This window comes from Microtus oregoni, unplaced genomic scaffold, assembly GCF_018167655.1.
Source record: "Microtus oregoni isolate MIOR12 unplaced genomic scaffold, Mior012 000058F_ref0000040, whole genome shotgun sequence".
NCBI classification, from domain to species: domain Eukaryota; kingdom Metazoa; phylum Chordata; class Mammalia; order Rodentia; family Cricetidae; genus Microtus; species Microtus oregoni.
In genome coordinates, this window is record NW_024543834.1 from 257,701 (window position 1) to 272,888 (window position 15,188).

Sequence of the window (15,188 nt, forward strand, 5' to 3'; positions counted from 1 at the left end):
ACAGATTTATGCCTCCACCTCCAGCTCTTTTGGGTCCCAGGGAACAGACTCCGGATTTGCAATGTAAGCCCCTTTACCCACTGCACCACATCCCTGGCGCTGCTGCTTCTGCTTTTTATTTATCTATTACTGTTGTTATTATTTTATTAATTTGTCTCTGTTGTTGGCCGAGCCAGTAGAGAATGACATGATGGCTTATGCCCAGTGCCCACCCCAGCTAAGGAGCTCAGTTACTTGAAGGGCTCCTTTGTCATGAAGCAGTAGAAAGGGCAAGGGATGGGTCTTCAATTTCACTGTCTTAGGTGATGATCAGATGGCCCTCTGTATCCGTGGGTTTACCATCTACATATCCAACCAACCTGAAGTCAAAATTATCTGAACTGGGTGCTGGAGAGAGAGCTCACTGTGGAAGAGCACTTGTTGCTTTCGCAGAGGCCCTGGATTCGGTTCCCAGCACCCACACAGTGGCTCACCACCATCTGTGACTCCAGTTCCAGGGGGTCTGATACGCTCTTCTGAACTCCATGGCTGTGGTGCGTACACACACACATTGAGACAAAGCAAACATTCATGCACATGAAGTAAATCTATAATGTTTAAAAGAAAATTTAGGAACTTCTAAAAGAAAACCGAAATTTCAGTTTGCCTTATTCCAAAAAGTCACCCATGAATGAAGTGAGGTGCCAGCTGCAGCGTCTCTTCAAGGCCCTCCAGCTCCCTGACCCTTGGGCCCTTGTGCCGAGCCCGCTAAGGTGTCATCTGGTCGTGGGCACGTGCAGGCTGTTCTCCTTGTTATTCCCTCCACAGTGTCAGCTGGCAGCTGCTTCCCTGGCATTGTCTTAGGAATTAGAAGCCATCTAGAGCCGTGAAGGATGTACCCGGGTACCCTCGGGTCTCCCACCTCCAGACAGGGAGAGACATCTGTGCCATTGAACACCCTAGCTACCCCCCTGCTGGCCAGAGTCCCACCTCAGCACATCCCACACTGCCTTCAGGGGCAGTAACAGCTCTTGTGGCCGGAGCGTAGGTTAACGCCTAGTCCTTTGCTCTGAGTATGCTTCCCAGGGGTCTGCTGATCCCCTTCTTCCCCAGTAGGATCCTCTGGCCTCCAGCTTCCGGGGGCTTTGCCTCTGTTCCAAGTGGTTCCCTGTAGGCTGTTTTATAAATTTTATAAATTGGGTCTTAGCTGATATAGGAGGCAATACGTTCCTCCATGGTTGTGTGTGTGTGTGTGTGTGTGTGTGTGTGTGTGTGTGAGTGTGACATATAGGTGTGGCCACTCCCTGGACCAGCTGTCCTGGCTAAGCCAGCCAGACCCAAGCAGAAGGAAAGCTTTCTGAGTCCTGGTAAATTCTCTCCTCCCATCCCTCATCCACTAAATGCAGACTAGGAGGCACTGGGATGGTCCCTCACTCACAGGAGACAGTGTGGCTTCAGTCATTACTTACTTATTTATAATTATTTGTTTGTTTAAATGATTAAGCTCAGTTAAAGAGTGGCGCCAACATTCTGTATAGCATAGGGTGCTGAAGCAAGCGAGCTGTCTATACCAGAAATCCCATTATTGATATTTGGTTCCATGACTACTTCTTGCTGCACAAGAATCCTTTGCGGGGCATTTATCTTGTGGTCTGTGTCGTTGGAAGGTTTGTGCCCCCTTCGCTGTTTGCTCTGAGTGTCTGCATGTAGGAAACGTCAGTCTGGCTGCCCAGATTTTGCCATCTTCCCACTGTTTGAGGCCCCACATTCAGGTCTAAGCAAGGAGGAACAGATAATGGGTGTGTCTGGCTCACTGATCGGATACAGTGTTAAACTAGCAAGGCTCACCACTTGAAGGGCAAGCTGCCAATATTCTATCACTGCCTTTACTGCCTCAGTCTAATGTGACTTCATGCCAGGGAGTCCCTGCTTTTTAACCGAGATCCCTTTGGATCTGAACCTAAGGTAGTATCCCCTAAGGACTCTTCTGACAGGACACACCTCCAGAATGTCCCTGCCTACCCTTTGTCTGCACAGACTGATTCACTGTGTTGTTGTCAATGAAGAAATTGAATAATCTCTTCTTTCAAACCCTTATGCAAGATGCACCCTGTCCATGTTGTTTCATGACATATTTAAAAATCTGACTGGTGGGCCAACCTGCAGTAGTGGCAGGAATCAGACGTGGAAGCCCAGTTTGGTGGCTTGGAATGAGGTGGAGACATCCCCGCTCTGAAGGAGTTTCTGGTCGTGCAGTTCTTCATTTGTCAAATGCCAGGTACCACGTTGTCAAGATAGCATGGCTGTGCCTGGCACAACAGTACTTAGTGAATATTGCATGAGAAGGTATGGCTTGAATATTGAAAAGTCAGAAGACATAGGGCAATATCCCTTTAATCCCAGCACTCGGGAGGTAGAGGTGGGCGGATCTCTGAATTCGAGGCCAGCCTGGTCTACAGAGTGAGTTCCAGGACAGACAGAGCTGTAGGTCTCATGTGACATCACAGTGTTTCGGTTTGCTGAAGGTTTTCACTGAAGACGCCCCATTTGGTCACTTTTGCAACCCTCTGAGGTAATTGTCCCCCTGGTTCCATGGATAAAAACTGACTCTCCCATTCGAACCTGGGTTTTGGCTTCCTGGCCCCGTATATCTCTGTGGTGCTGTCCCTCCCAGCTGGCGTCCGAGTGAATGTCTGTGGCAGAGCATGTGGGAACGGAGACTCACCGTGGCTCGTGTTCCTGCTTTTCCTGAGGCTGTGGTGACTCGGTCCACTTTCCACAGGATCCTCTTCTGGTCGTCTCTGCGGTCCCCCTTGGGGCTTTGGGTTTTGTGCCTTTTCATTAAAAGCAAACCACTTCACCGCTCTGTGTCTCAGTGGCTATTAAATAAATCATCAGATCGTGAGTAACGGGCAGTAGTGGAGGGTATTAATAATTGAGTGTCCTAAAATAGACTTCTGTCTTTGCAGCTTGCCAAGAATATTGGGAATGCAGGCTTTAATGAGATCATGGAGTGTTGCCTGCCATCTGAGGACTCCGTCAAACCCAACCCGGGCAGCGACATGTAAGTATGAGCAAACGGTTGCTCTTTGCTGAGCCCTGTGTGCATGGGGACAGGTCTGGGGACACCTCAGTTGTTGCTTACCACTGGCTGAAGTTTATTTGTTTTCTCTTTGATTTTTTTTTTCTTTTTTAGTCGTTTCTGTGGGTCCAAATAGAAACACGGTGTGACTGGTTTTGCTAGGTGACCAGAGGACAACAGGCTTTTTAGCACCTGAGCGACTTCCATGTACCTCTGTGCCCCTTGCCATGGTGCTTTCTCTCTGTCCGCTTTCCCAGCGTGGTGGATTGTGCCTAGTCATCACAGACAGGCGACATGTGCCATTCTCTCTGTCAATGTCCTTCAAGATGTACGACTTGTTGTCCCCTCCAGAAAACCTTTTTGTGTTTCACTGTTGATACGAACTGTGTGACCCACAAGCTAGTGTGCCTCATTGTGGTTCCAGCTGGCCACTGATGGACCATATACGTCAGGGATTGCCTGCTGGTTTTATCAGTGTTTCCTTCGAACACACTGCGCTTGAGGAGGTGGACAGGGCAGTGCCATGCTGCCTCTCAGACCTCATCCGTTTCTTAAAATGGCCGGCTTGCCCCCAGGAGGGCTTGGGAGTGGTGTGCCTGCCATACCAGAGTGTGATGCAAAGCGAGGCAGGTAGAAGAAGAGGAGGACTGGGTCTGAGGCCTGCAAACAGACACCGCCTGTGTCTGAGCAGCACGACAACATGGGGAAAGTAGAGAGGATAGGGGAGAAGAGGAAGCTTTGCCATCTGTAACACAAACTACGTTTCACTGGCATGGGCCTGGAGTTGAGTTAGTGGGAGAACAGTGTGTAGGGTTTGTGCACAGCAGAACACTTAGGTCTTTGTAGCTGTTCTATTTGGGAAACTGAGGACGCAGAAGGGTAGGACCTGTGTTGCCTTGCACTCTGATCCACTGAGGACATGGAAACATTCCAGGGGGCGAGTAGGAGGCTGTCATTCGTTGACCACACCTGGTCTCAGACCAGCTGTGAGCTGGTGTTTGGTTATAGTCGGTCTGTGTTTGCCGTCACCCGTCATAAGTGAGCATTTGGGACATAGCTTCTCCCAGAGATTGGATAACATGGTTGTAAAGCATTGTCTTCTGCATATGAGATGCTAATTTCAGATCTGACCTGGAAAGCCAGGATTTCCCATTCTTTTTCAGGCCACGGGGTGGGGCAAGTTCTTTGCAGTTTGAGTCTAAGCCCCAGTTTCTCCCATTAAAAAAAAGGAAGAATATGCTGCCCACCTCAGAGAGGTATTGGGGAAATCAGAAAGATGGTTTGCAGTGAGCCTTCTCTTGGGATCCACGGGTGCACAGTACCTTCCCGGATAACTGGAGGACCACATTTAATGAAGGAAATGCCATGGTCCAGCATGCTGAGTTTAGTGATGACTGGCACTTGATGCTGGCTTTCTGGTTGTCTCTCTTTGTGACACCAGTCTCCTGGGAGGCTGTAATGCCAGTCAACTTTAAACAAAGACTATAGTAACTTTTCCATACCAGGATTAGAGACTGGAGAGGTGGCTCAGTGGTTAAGAGCGCTTGCTGCTCTTGCAGAAGACCTGGGTTTGGGTTCCAGCACCTATGTGGTGGCTTCAGCAAGTCAAAACTCTAGTACTTGAAGCCCTAATGCCCTCTTTCTGGCCTCTGCAGGCACCAGGAAATGTATATGGTACACATACATACATGCAGGCAAAAACATTCATACACATAAAATAAATAAATGAATCAATCTTTTTTTTTAAAGAATTACTTATAAAAGCAGAACTTTAAAAAATTACTTATGAAAGCAGAACATCTGTTTGTTCTAGGGGTAATTGAGCCTAAGAATGAATACCACCTCTCAACATCTGTGCTCAATCCTCTGTGAGGTGCACACACGCACATGCACACACACACCCTTGACACTTCTCACAGGAAGCTTACACCCTCAGAAATGGGGGTGAATGGCTGTTACAGTGATGAAAACACGCTCCCAGTCATTCTTTCGCAAGTGAGATGAACCGCATGACCAGCCGTGGTGGTCCATGACCGTAATCTCTGCAGTGACCAGGTTGAGGCAGGAGGATTATGTGTCTGAGGCTAGCCTGGACTATATAGTGAGTTCTAGGCTCACCTGGGCTACATAGTGAGTTCAAGGCTAGCATGGGCAGCACAAGGAGACCCTTAATCCGACGACCCCCACCCGCCCAAATAAAAGACGATTAATTGTATGACTTTGTGCCTCTGGAAGCCAAGCTGGCTCATTCTTATAGCATTCCATCTCACTTGACAACATATTCAGGTTTCACATACCGTTCTGAGAAATTGTATTCCATCCATTTTTGTATTTGTCACCACAGTATGTTGCTTGTAGTGATTCGGTAAATATTTAATGGCTCAATAAATCAAAGAAACAGCCCCTGCTCTATGCCAGCTTCATTCGGCAAATGTTTTACACCTAGGTTTGATAGAGTGAGCTGCTTGTAGCTTGAAGTAAGTACACACGATCTTCAGCCATATGCTGAAGGGGAAACCAAAGGCACGCACTAATGGCCTGTGAACCCCCAGTTGGGAGTGGAGGCAGAAAGCATGTGTGACCGGGCCACCCAGAGGCCAGACTGCATCTGCTCATAGAGGCAAACTGTTTCTGAATCCCCGAGAAGCAGCAGGAAGCCCCACCTCCACTCCCCACTCCCACCCCCAAGAACACCAGATGGATAGGTCTGTGGTAGTCTGTTGCTTCCCACCACACAGCTCAGTCTATGCATTTTTTAAAAGCCGAGAGCACATTAATAACACAATCTATCTCGATTCAATCACGAAACGAAACAAAAAAAAAAGCCTAGAACTTCAGACTGGAGAGATGACTCAGTGGTTAAAAGTGCCTACTGCTTGCCAGGTGATGGTGGCGCACACCTTTAACCCCAGCCCTTAGGAGGCAGAGGCAGGCAGCTCTCTGTGAGTTAGAAGCCAGCCTGGTCTGTGGAGTGAGTTCCAGGACAGTCTGGGCTGTAACATAGAGAAACCCAGTCTCAAAACACCCCCTCAAAAAAAAGAGTGCATACTGTATTGAGTTGAGTTCTCAGCACCCACGTCATGGTTCTAAGTCTGTACCTTTCGTTTGAGGGCATCCAAAGCCCTTGTCTTCGTGTCTTCCGTGTGTCCTCCCCACCTCGTTTCCTGTCCTTCTGGAGATGAGAGGTCATTGAGCAGTGGCTTTTGGCCTGCTTAACTCACCAACCTCCCAATGCTGGCTTCTAGGAATGGCGTCCACTGCATCTCACAATGCAGGTGTTGCACGGCCCAGGCTTAGAGACATGCTGTCTGTGAGCAGCAGCAGAATGGCAGAGAGCTGCCTGCTTCTGTCCCTTTCTCACCTGGAAGGAGAGGATGTCGGGAGTGTTTCAGAATGCCGAGCGGACCCATGCACTCCTGAATCCCAGTGTCTGTGGGCTGGGACCCCTGCCATTTGAGGCATGGTAACTGAACATTGTCATTTAGTTTACACTCCCTGCCACTGATGAGTGAGTGATTTTTATGGCACGCGTGAAGACTGCAAAGGAGAGGGTGTAGATATGGCTGTCTGGTAAGTGGAAAGGCACAAGGAAAAGGCCCAGAAGAGGGCCCATCAGGGCGACCAGCCCATGTGAGGAGGTGGCTTGGGACAGCTGAAGGAGGAATATGTGGAGATAGGCGAAGACACAGGTTACGTGCAGGGACCGCAGTGTGCTGAGGCGAGAGCTCAGGGTCACAGGAGGGACAGCAGGCAGCTGAGAGGATGTGAAGAAGCCACACCCTCAGCGTCTGTCTTTACAACCGGGTGAAGCCCAGGACCGCTGCGTGAAAAGAAAGAGACCACAGGGCCCCAAGAGGGCCGGGTCACGTTGAGATGATGGGCTAGGCGGATCGGCAGAGGCCTTCAGTGTCTCACCTGTTAGCTATGTCTGGTTTCAGGACCGCGCGGAAGGACTACATCACAGCCAAGTACATCGAGAGGAGATACGCAAGGAAGAAGCATGCTGACACCTCGGCGAAGCTCCACAGCCTTTGCGAGGCCGTCAAGACCAGAGACATTTTTGGCTTACTCCAAGCTTACGCTGATGGTGTGGACCTGACAGAAAAAATCCCACTGGCCAATGGGCATGTAAGAGGGGCTGCAGAAGGATGAGAAATTCGGGGTGAACAAGGGAGGTGTGTTCAGCCATGTTATCCTCCGTTATTGTGCCCTCTCTGGACAGAATAGGTGGCATGTTTTCTTTTCATTGGTAAATTAATGTGCCGGTTGAACATATTTTATTCTACTTGCTTAGGCCAGAAGTGGTTTTAATTTGGGACATTTTTTTAGGTATGGAAATACTTGCTATATAGTGAGATCTTAGAGGTTGGCACAGCCAGCTTGTGTCTCTCAAATGCTGCACACATGGAGGTGATTTTGTCCAATACTGTCCTCCCGCCCCGTTTTGACATCTGAGCTCAGGTATGGGATTTTCTGCCTGGCACAGAGTTTGGGGTTGTGTTCTGTTTTAGATTTGACTTGCATTCGGGGCGCCCAACCTGTTTACCTGCAACATTGTGATGTGCAAACATGGCATTTTGATGTAGATTCGCAATGTGGAATGGCCACAGTATACGTCATCTCTTATACTTACCTTTGCCCTGGACACATTTCAAATCTACTTGACAATTTTGAATTTATGACTCAGATACATTATTAACTATAGCTGATACTATGCAACAGGAACTCTCCTCACACACACCCTTTTTTTTTAAAGGGTCTCACTCAGCTAACAATCCTCCTGCCTCAGCGTCCTGGGTACTGAGATTACATTTGTACACCACCACACCTAACTGACTCCTTTCAAATGGAACCTTTCTATGTTTTATTATTTTTTTTAAAAAAAAGGCTTAATTTAATTTTCTGTGTATGTACCTGAGTGTATATATACACCTCGTGCATGTAGGCATCCTCAGAGGGCAGCAGAGGGTGTCAGCTCCCTTAGAGCTGGAGTGACAGGTGGTTGTGAGCCTCCTGTATGGGTGCTGGGATCTAAACAGAAGTCCCTATGAGAGCAGCAAGTCATCTTAACTGCTGAGCCGTCTCCTTAGCCCAATCAGTTTATTCTGAAGCCAAATGTGTAATGCCAGATGTTGAAGAGAAGCCCATCTGAGGTGGAAGGACTCCATCTTCAGAAGCTTAAAAGCCTAAGAGGACCCTCCTTCCCGTAGACGGGTTAGTGTGGCAGCTGGTCCCAGAGCATCTCTGGCCAGGACCATCTTGTAGCTCACATTCTTGGGGTCCTCCCAGAAGGGATGGATACATCACCCCCTCCAGCATCCAGATGATAGATACTCTTGGGATTGTGTCTGTGTTACACTGCTGGTACCTAAGGACCTGTCGAGTCTCCTGGTCTTTCTGACAGAATCCCCATGGGCACATGTTCCAGGTCCAAAGAGCCTCCTGGTCTCAGGACTGGGGTCCTCATCCTGTGTGGTCAGCTACTAGGTAGGGCCATCATGTTTGGACCCAGGCTCCTAGGCTAGATCCCACGGACGGGAACATTATAGTGTAACAACATTTCCTCCTAGTGACACAAGCTCTTCCTAACATTAGCCACTGTCACTCCCATTCGATCTGAGGAGAAAACTCAAGCCCTGTGACTAGGGCAGAATGTGCCCACACTGCCCAGAGGACAAGTAAAGAAAGAGGCAGCCACCCTGTTCGTGCCTTTGGCGTTTTGGATTTTTGCCTTTCCTCTAATTGTGACCCACCCACCCACCTTCTCTCTACTTGTGGTATTGATGTCGGGATGGGGACACAGCTGAGATGATTTGAACCTGAAATGCACTGCATTTCTCAGGCCTTGTGGTTAGGAGGGAAGGGACCAACCTCTAAGGTACCCTGTTAGTGTTACTCAGTTCCTTTTCCATGTCTGTGATAAGACACCATGACCAAGCTCCTTATAGAAGAACTTGGTATTTGGGGCTTCCGGCTGCAGAGGGTTAGAGTCTGACCATCATGGCGGGGAGCATGGCAGCAGGCCGGGAGGTAGGTGCTGGGGCAGTAGCCGAGAGCTCACAGCTTGAGACAAGGCAGAGGCAGACAGACTGGACTGGAAATGTCACAGATCTTTTTAAACCTCAAAGTTCACCCCCAGTGACAACACCTTTTCCACCAAAGTCACACCTTCTAAGGCTTTCCAAGTTGTTCCACTAACTGGAGACCAAATATTCAAACTGTGATCCTATGGGGGCCATTCTCATCCAATCCACTAGATACACCTCTTGCTGTGGTGGTTGAAACATGGGCACTCTGCACCATAGGTGGCCGTTTTGGGGGAAAGGACAGTCCTGGGGTTAAAAGATGCCACTGGAATTGCAAATGTCTTGGTTTGAATTTCAGGAGCCAGATGAGACGGCCCTTCATCTTGCTGTCAGATCTGTGGACCGGACTTCTCTTCACATTGTGGATTTCCTGGTCCAGAACAGGTGGGTGTCACACTAAGTGGATGTCTTTGTTCTTATTCTTGGGGCTTCCCAGCAAGGGACCAGATGCTGTCTCTGCTGCTTGGGCTCTGTTGCCAAGATACTCATGTCTCAGGTTTAAATATGAATTATGGGGATTCCCTAGAAAAGCCCAGAGTAAAAGAGAAGGCCTTCATGGTACCTGTAAGATCCAAGATATAGAGTCTAAGAGAGGCCCAGGGAACCGTGGCTGCTCAGATCCCAGCTCTGGGGAAGACCGTGTGGGGGCCAGGGCCATCAGCTGTGACTTGAGCTTTTCTCTGGTTTGTCATGTGGGTGGGTCTTCCCCCTATAAGTCCCCACACAGCATCTCAATAGCAGAAAGCTATGAGGAAGAGAAAATGCTTTAGCCCCTGGCCTAGGCCGGGAATTGTATATCAGGAGAGACTTGCGGTACCATCAGCCCTAAGAAACAGTGACTGCTTGTGAAGCCCAAGTTCATAGAACTCAGGGTTGAGTCAGTGAGACATGCTCTCCTCTGAGGCCAGCCCAGGGCCTGATGTGGGGTGCTGGACGTTTGATAAGTAGCCAGTTTGTATCTCCACCTCTGCCTGAGTTCTTCTGGGACAGCAGCCTGGTTTGGCCTCTTCTGAGATAGAAGGGAGACAGCGATAAGGATAGGAGGCAGTTTGGGGTGAGCTCAGTGGTAAGCACTTGCTTCACATGCCTGAATCCCGAGTTCCATCTCCAGCACTGCACAAAGAAAGGAAAGGAAGGGGAGGTGTCTGAGGCGTCCCTACACTGAGGCAGCTGTTTTCCTTTTGCTGGGAGCAATGGGTACCATCCCCAGGGTGCTTCTGTCCTCATTTGTTAGCCTATGGATGCAAGGATCCTGTCCTTTCTCAGCAGCGGTGACACTTCGGGTGCTAATCGCTTTTATCACATATGTGGAACACATGCACCTTTGGTTTTGGATAACCTGGTCTCCTTCTATGATAGAAGAACACGTGACAATCTTCAAAAGTGTCTCTCTTCACCTGCTTTCAGGGGCCTAGGGCCAGGCTTGCAGGAGTCCCAGGACACTAAACTCAAGAGTAGCATTCCCTTCCCAGACAGAAACATCAGGCAACAAAATGAAGGGGGCTGGAGAGATGGCTCAACTGTTAAAAGCACTAGGGGCTCCTCCAGAGGACCCGGCTTCAATCCTCAGCACCCACATGGTGGCTCACAACCGTCTCTACCGCCCATCCTAGGGAACACAATGCCCTCTTCTGGTTTCCATTGGTTCCAGGCATGCACACGTGGTTCAGACATACATGCCGACAAAATACCCATACATGTGAAATAAAATAACCTTTTTTAAAAAAAAAAATGAAAGAAAAGAAAAGGAACAAAATGGAAAGTTTGCTTCTTCTCTGGTGTGACAGGAGGGACATTGCTTCATAACTATAATTTTGCTACTGCTGTGAATCGAATTGTAAGTATCTGACATGCAGGCTGTCTGATACCCAACCCCTGTGAGAGGGTCGTCTGACCACCAAGGCGTTGCAACCCACAGGTTGAGAACCGCTGCTTTAGCCCAAACTCAGCAACAGCACGGCCACCTTTCATTGTTGGTCTTCTCTGCCTTTGTTGCATCTCTGAGCCGGCTCGTTCCCTGACCGCCTTCACAGTGGTACCCACCCACTGTGGAGATGACTGTTCTGCTAATGCACGTCTCCCCACGCGGGGCAGTCCTCTGGCCCGTGACTCTGTTGTTTTATCTCTCTCTGTCCGTGTTCCGAGCAGCGGGAACCTGGATAAACAGACAGGCAAGGGCAGCACGGCCCTGCACTACTGCTGCCTGACCGACAACGCCGAGTGCCTCAAGCTGCTCCTGCGGGGAAAGGCGTCCATTGAGATAGGTGAGCTGCCCGGGGTGCACTGGGGTGTGGGTGAAGGCTCTGCTGGCCCCCCTCGACCTCCTTTCTGCAGCTCTGCACTTCTCCCTACCTGTCAGAGTGTCAGAGGTGACGTGACAGGCTCCGCCTACTGTCTGTCTTAGCCTGTGGCCACACCGGCAGCCCTCAGGAATGCTGAGGGTAGGCCTCGCAGAAGCCCTGAGCTGGGTGAATCTAGAGCGGCTGTGTAGCAACCCTGGCTCACCTCCCAAAGTCAGACTAAGCCTTTTGACGCGGAAGGTGCTGTCACTGCCCCCTCCTTTCATTTGTCGTCCTATAACAGGTCCTAATATTCCTTGCCCCTTGTTCCCCTCGGTTGCCGGTCCTTGACCCGCTGATCCAGCCAAGGCACAGTTTTCCCTGAGTCATCCAGCTGTGGCTGGTTCCTGGGGAAGTATTCGGAGAACTGTTGAACCAGACGAAAGTAGTTGAAAAGATGCATTCTGCTCGAAAGCCACACTACAGAAGCTAATCAAGGCAGACGTGGTGGCACATGTACGTGGAGGCAGAGGCAGGGGGATGACTATGTGTTTGAAGCCAGCTCAGTCTCTGCAGCAAGTTCTAGCAAGGCAGAGCTATTTAGAGATACCCTGTCTGAATTTAAAAAGAAGGGGGAAGAGGAAAGCAAAGCCCAAAAGAAGAATGGGCCAGCTCAAAGTCTAACCTACAGAGCTCACTACCTTCTAGTGTGTGTGGGGGGGGGGGTGGCACCCACTCTGCATGCTCTTGCCCTCTGGATCACTTGTAACTGGAGTCACGGCTTTAGTTGGTTGGCTGCCTCAGTGGTTCTTAGGTAGTGCCATTCTTTCTTTCAAAACCATAGCTTCTCTACGCTATTGTATCCTGTACGACTAAGTGGCAGCTAGCCCTGCCCAGGTTAACCTGACTGTATCCCGTGACTACCGCTTTCTTTAGTGAGGTGTCCCCACACTGCACGAGATAGTCTTCATTATCAGCTTCATGGGACTGATTCATTGGGATCACCATGGAAACCAGTCTCTGGGCGTGTCTCCAAGGGTGCTTCTAGTGGGATGGATGACAGCATCCCCTGCGCTGTGGCCCTGGACCTACTGAACTGAGATGGCGCTACAGAACTCAGCAGAATTCCCAAGCAATGAAACACAAAAGGCTGAGAAACGCTTAATGATGAGTTCAAGATCCAGGCACCTCCACAGCACCACCAGCTGGGGACCAAGCCTTCAACATCCGTGTCTTTGCAGATGTTTTTATATGCTATGCGTAAGGCCAAGTTTTGATGTCTCCTTACCCTCCCTTGACTTTCAGCCAACGAGTCAGGAGAGACGCCGTTGGACATCGCCAAGCGGCTCAAGCATGAACACTGTGAGGAACTGGTGAGCATCCGCCATGGACAGATGGCCTGGGACGTGATGGAGTCCGGGGCGGGTGGGGTGGAGTCGAGCCCGGCTCTCTGGACACTGACAAGGACAAGGCACACACAGCAGTATACACCTGCTGGGGTAAGCCCAGTGCTCACTGACCTGGAGGAGCTCTCAAGAGCCTTCAGAAACCTTCCTTATCCAGATGGCTACCCCTTGTGGTGAAACTTGTGACTCAGTGTGTGCTTATTGGCCATGATGGTAGCCCCGGCTCCCCAGGCAGCCGGAGGAAAGGATGGACATCCCACTGTGTGGTACCCATGAATGCCTGGCTCTCGCCAGCGTGTGCAGCCGGCTTTCCTACTTGTATCCTTCAACCCAGAGCTTGCAGGTTTTCTGTGCTTTGTTTCTCTTGTGGAAGTAGCGTAGCTGCAGACAGTGGAAGGCAGCCCCAGTCCTGGACTTGCAGTGGGCTGTGCCTCACTACAGCTTGGGGAACACCCACCCAGGCTGTTTCCTCATTTGTAAAGCTGAGTTAGTTGTACCTCTTTGCAAAGTTATCGTCAGAATTGCTGAATTTTATTAACGCAAATACACTATGAGTACTCAGCCTCCATGCCGCACAAGTGGACGATAAGCAAAGGCGCTGGTGTAGACTCCACCCATCAAGTTATGTAACCTATCATCCCCCGTTTTTGGATGAGGAAGCAGGTACGAAAGAGTCAAGTGACTCACCCAAAGTCACACAACTGACTCGGGAACAATTAAGCCCCAAACATGAACTACACATAAGAAATTGGCGTACCTCCTGTACAGATGGAGTGGAATTAATTGGCCACTTTCTGTGAGAGGACTGAAGAAAGGGACATAATTTCCTATAGGGCTTATTTCTCTTGTTGTGAGAAGACTGGCTTGGTAACGAACTCATTCCTTCTGAGGTCCAGTTTCTCCCATGCTGTACTAATACCTGTAAGATGGTTATCACCTTTTAGGTCCCTCAATCCCTTGCCTGTGTGGCATACCGCATGGTTTCCAGAGAATCACTGATAGGGAGGTTTGGGTTATCCTGCATATCAGGTCCAGGGACCGCCAGGAAGAGCGGGGATTTAACGAGCTGTCCTGGAGCAGAGTGGAATCTTCCCATGAGTCCTCCAGGCCCTCCTCCATGACTTGTTCGTTCTTGGCCTGGACAGCCATAAGTGTCTGTCCTTTGTGGTTGAACACGGGGGTAGCAACACTAACTGTCCCTCCTCATCCTTAGCTGACTCAGGCCTTGTCAGGAAGATTTAATTCCCACGTTCACGTCGAATATGAATGGCGATTGCTGCATGAGGACCTGGATGAAAGCGATGATGATGTGGACGAGAAGCTTCAGGTCTGTGCCTCCCTCCCTCGTGAAGTGTTTCTGTGGCCTGATGGTTTCCATGGCCTGATGGCTTCCGAGGTTGGATGTTTTGTGTGCTCATTGATCTCTGTGGGATCCAGGCTTCCCCTTCCTGTTTCTCTCCCTGCCTCCTCTCCAGCCCACACCAATGGAAGAACGGGCCAGGCGTTCTATAATTGTAGGTGGCTTGTGGGGGAGAGCACCCTGCTTGCCATGGAGCCATTATTATACAGCATCAGGTCCTGCAGGCAGGTGACACTGTTTATGTGGCTAGTCATGTTTACCCGGGTGACCTTAGAAACCAGCACATGGGAACTACTCAGCTGCCTTTAGAGTTCACTGGATTCAACTCCTTTTATTGGATGGGGACTTCAGAGTCTCAGGAGAGGCTGGCTCAGCCTGAAGGACATAAGTGTTTTCACACAGCCTTGGAACGAGCATAGGGCTGTAGTCCTAGTCCAGTTCCCTCACACACACAGCCAAGCACACCTTAGGGGTACCTCAGGACGATGCCATCTTCACACGGGTCTGTGGTTGCACAGCCAAGAATAGGCAGCCTCCCTCCAGTCCTTGTTATGACCCTTCTTAGCTCCCTCCACAGCACACTGCCAGGTGTGCAGTATGAGAGGAAGGACCTGGTCAAGCACATTTTCATGGTTTAATGTCTCTTCCCCCATACAACTTTAATGTTCTAATGTAAAGTATAATACATGATCAATAGATACAAATGGAAGAAAGCATTTCTGAGGGCTGTTGAACCATCCGTGATAGAAAAGCCCATAATATCCGTTCTTAGTGTTTCCTACAGTACGGATCTATAAATGACCGAACATGGTTGTAGCTCAATAAATATTTTTTCCTTTTTTCTTTCTTTCTTTCTTTTTTTGCCTACAGGATATATTCTTGACTCAATAAATCTTTATTGATAAAAGCACTAAGGTACTTCTGCCAGTCCTGAGGACCTGAATTGGATCCCTGGGGCTCACATGGTGGAAGGAGAGAACTGAGTCCCACAGTGTC

The 15,188-nt window shown here is 49.6% G+C and overlaps 1 protein-coding gene across 5 annotated transcripts in view; it reads left to right on the forward strand.

Moving 5' to 3' along the window:
- LOC121438893 (arf-GAP with SH3 domain, ANK repeat and PH domain-containing protein 2) overlaps positions 1-15,188 on the forward strand; it is a 151,862-nt gene that overhangs the window by 119,326 nt on the left and 17,348 nt on the right. For all 5 annotated transcript variants that reach the window (XM_041639378.1, XM_041639381.1, XM_041639379.1 and 2 more), the window contains 6 exons: positions 2,949-3,043; positions 7,000-7,189; positions 9,446-9,531; positions 11,296-11,411; positions 12,732-12,799; positions 14,046-14,159. In XM_041639378.1, coding sequence (XP_041495312.1) covers positions 2,949-3,043; positions 7,000-7,189; positions 9,446-9,531; positions 11,296-11,411; positions 12,732-12,799; positions 14,046-14,159 — 669 coding nt within the window. The remainder of the gene's footprint in view (positions 1-2,948; positions 3,044-6,999; positions 7,190-9,445; positions 9,532-11,295; positions 11,412-12,731; positions 12,800-14,045; positions 14,160-15,188) is intronic.